General features: G+C 49.6%; 1 protein-coding gene across 1 annotated transcript; it reads left to right on the top strand.

Annotated features, from left to right (window-relative positions):
- The first annotated feature begins 1,299 nt into the window (after positions 1 to 1,299).
- Positions 1,300 to 3,156, top strand: LOC119458627 (uncharacterized). Its single transcript, XM_037720472.1, has one exon. The coding sequence runs from the start codon at positions 1,300 to 1,302 to the stop codon at positions 3,154 to 3,156; it is 1,857 nt and encodes a 618-aa protein (XP_037576400.1).
- Positions 3,157 to 3,543: the final 387 nt, after the last annotated feature.

Here is a 3,543-nt window from a genome sequence, read left to right as displayed (position 1 = left end):
GGTTATTGAAATGCTACCGGTATCAGCTTTCATCATAGGGGCTAGATTTCGGAGACAAATAATGCTGAGTAAACTTTACCACCCAGTCTCTAACAAACTCCTCAGATTTTCAGCACTTGTCACATCATCGGAACAGTAAAAACTCAGTCACACACGAACACTTAATTGAAGTCGAAATCACTACGCTGCCGAATTCCATTCATAAATTGCTACCTACACAGAGCTGGTCTGTATCGCTCGCCGACCAGTTCCTTTTGTGAGGAACATAACAACACATAATTTTTCTCATTGATGTTCAAATGTATTGTTATTCGTAAAAAGAACCATAAAAACACCGTCCCGCCTTCTTAGATTAGACATAAATGTGCAAAATTTACAATCTTTGGAGACTTCGATCCTTGGGCACAGTGACTAGAAGGTTGGCGATGACAGCCAAGATTTTATTTCGGGGTCAATGACATTTTTACTATAAAATCAGAACTTAATGTTTCCTTACCTTTCCGAAAAATTCATTTTGATTAGCTCTATTTTTGCATTCATCTATTTCTTCACCCTAATAAAATTATTAGCGACAATCTATCTATTAATTTTGTAGGAGATATGAGGGAGTGCATACGGCAGGCATTGCCAAATCCTGACTGGGAGCTTACCCCTGTCGTTGAAAAGAAAAACGTACAATCATTGCATTCTAGCGGTGCTAACATATTGAGCAGAAACTTGGAGGTTGACAAAGCTCGAGAACAAGTTAAGGACCGCACAAAGAGCGATGGAACGAAAAATGTGAGGCCTAACCTGAAGAGACAGGAAGAGAGTGGTGTGGATCAGAGAACAAACGGGGATAGCCGATATTCTAGTTGACATTAAGCGGAAGAAATGGAGCTGGGCAGGCCATGTAATGCGTAGGATGGATAATGGGTGGACCATTAGAGTTACAGAATGGATACCAAGAGAAGGGAAGCGCAGTCGAGGCCAGCAGAAAACTAGGTGGGGTGATGAAGTTAGGAAATTTGCAGGCGCAAGTTGGAATGAGCTAGCGCAAGACAGGGGTAATTGGAGATCACAGGGAGAGGCCTTCGTCCTGCAGTGTACATAAGCAGGCTGATGATGGTGATGATGATCTATTAATTTAATTCTCAACCACTTATTCACAAATTTTGTTTACATTCTTTTACGTTTCGTTTTTCTCATTTGTTTTATTTACTACCCGGTTTTGGCCGATCCTCCAGAGTGCGTATGTGCCAAAAACATCTAAGCACTACATTTTCATCGTCATCGTCATCATCATCGTCAGTCGCAGCCATGGGGCTGTTTGGTATTCTACATTGGGCGGCGCTTACCAGGCGACAGACGTTCTTTTATATCGTTTCGTGGTTCATCACATCTATTACGCTTCTCATTCTGGAACTCAAGTACCTTCCTCAGGTGTTCAGAGAGATGGACCTCCTATGGAGTGGCTTCGTGTTCCACACGCCGGGTTGCAAGATGCCCTTCTACGATCCCTACCACTGGACCATCAAGCACAGCGCGCTGAAGACGACGTACAATTACGATAACTACTGCGCTTACGCCACGCGGCCAAACGCGGTGCGCCAGGCTCTCGACGTATTCACCTTGGACGAAAACGTGCTCGAGGGACATTACAATGCGTCCGTGAACGAAACCGACTGCTACTATCAGGTAGTGCTCAGAAATATGACGGCTTCGGTCCCCGACGTGGAGCCAGTGCTCGGACCTCGAGTGCGCGTCGTCTTCGGCAGGCCTCTGCGACAAGAGTACATCCGGATATCTTGCGAAGCGAACGGTGAGCCCCTGTTCTCCGACTGCTTCTTCGTTCCAGTCGATAAGCGAGACGCCGGCGAAGCGCGTTCGCGGGGCCAGCTCAACGTTCTCATCCTGGGCGTTGACTCGACGTCACGGCTCAACTTCCACCGGCGAATGTCCAGGACTCGCCGGCTTCTGGTCGACGAACGCGGCGCCTACGAGTTCCTCGTGTACAACAAAGTCGGCCTCAACTCGTTTCCAAACCTCATTCCGCTGCTGACGGGCCTGTCGAGCGCGGACGTGACCAGCCTGTTCAGGAACAATCACTACGACAGTCTGCCGGCCATCTGGAAGGTGTACAAGTCGCTCGGCTACGCGACGTTGTATCTCGAGGAAATGCCTGACTGGGGCATCTTCGCGGGCGCCTACGGCTTCAAAGAGGCGCCTACCGATTACTACACGCATCCCATGATGCTCCTGATGGATAAAAACACCTCGGACCCCGTCAGGTGCATGGGTGGCCGTCTGAAGACGAAGGAAGTGCTAAGGTACGTCGCTGACATACTCAAGTTTCACAAGGATCGGAGGCTGTTTGCTTACGTGTGGCTGTCGTACATGTCACACGACAGCGTCGACCACGTAGCGTACATGGACGCACCGTTGGAGCGGTTCTTCAAGGAACTCTCGGCTAGTGGCGTTATGGACAGCACAGCCGTGCTGTTCCTCAGCGATCACGGTATGCGGCAGGGGGCCTTCCGCATGACAGAGATAGGCCGGCACGAAGACAAGACGCCCTTCGGTCTTTGGGTCTTCCCTCGACGCTTCCTCAGCGAACACCCCGAAGTCGCCGTGTTTCTGGAGGTCAACCAGCGCCGCCTGGTGACCACGTACGATTTCCACGCGACGCTTCTGAGCATCGCCTCTCTGCCAAAATTAAGCGCGCTGCCGTCGAACAAGGGTTTAAGCCTGTTCGGGCCAGTTCCACCGGAAAGGACTTGCGAAGACGCCTTTGTACCGCAAGCCTTCTGCGCCTGCATCGGTACGGAGAAGAAGCTCGACGACGCGTCGATGAGCCAGTCCTTCGCGCTCTTCGCCGTAGCCCATATGAACGCTCTGGCGGAGGCCCATTTTCCAGGCAAGTGTGCCACATGGAGTTTGGATAGCGTTAATGGAGCAACTGTTTTCGGAGGCAGCGTGGCGGGCAAGGTGCTGATCCGCGTCTCACTTAAAACGCTGCCCGAAGCCTATTTCGACGTCTACGGCGGCGTTCGCAACGCCTCGTCCTGGGAGAAGCACGTCGACTTTGTCGACCGCACTGACAGTTACGCGAACAAGACTGCTTGCCTGGAGAAGAGTTCTTGGCAGAAGGTTTGCAACTGCAAAGACCAGACGTGACTTCTGGTGCATGGATTATATGGGATAGTTGTATAGATGGCGTAATGACGCGTGAAGACGAAACAGTCACGCGAAGTGTGACAAATGTATGTTTTACTTGGTGTATTCGGACTCTTGCTCATTTTTCCTTTTGCTTATGTGCATATCAATTTGTGACACTGTCGCCTGAACGAAGCGCGACACTCGCGTAGAAATACGTCACCGTCATCATTTGACAATCATTGGGTAATTTTTCTGCCCTAAGGCACGGCCCACAGCCTCTCGAACGAGAAAGAAAACTAGATATATATTGGTGCAAGTTCGAGGAACAGTCTTCGGCAAAACAATTTTGTTTTAAACCATATTTCCTATATGTGTTCCATTAGTGGTTTTGGTGGATATGGTTAT

Source organism: Dermacentor silvarum, chromosome 7 (genome assembly GCF_013339745.2).
Source record: "Dermacentor silvarum isolate Dsil-2018 chromosome 7, BIME_Dsil_1.4, whole genome shotgun sequence".
Lineage (NCBI taxonomy): Eukaryota > Metazoa > Arthropoda > Arachnida > Ixodida > Ixodidae > Dermacentor > Dermacentor silvarum.
This window is presented reverse-complemented; position numbering and strand designations above follow the sequence as displayed.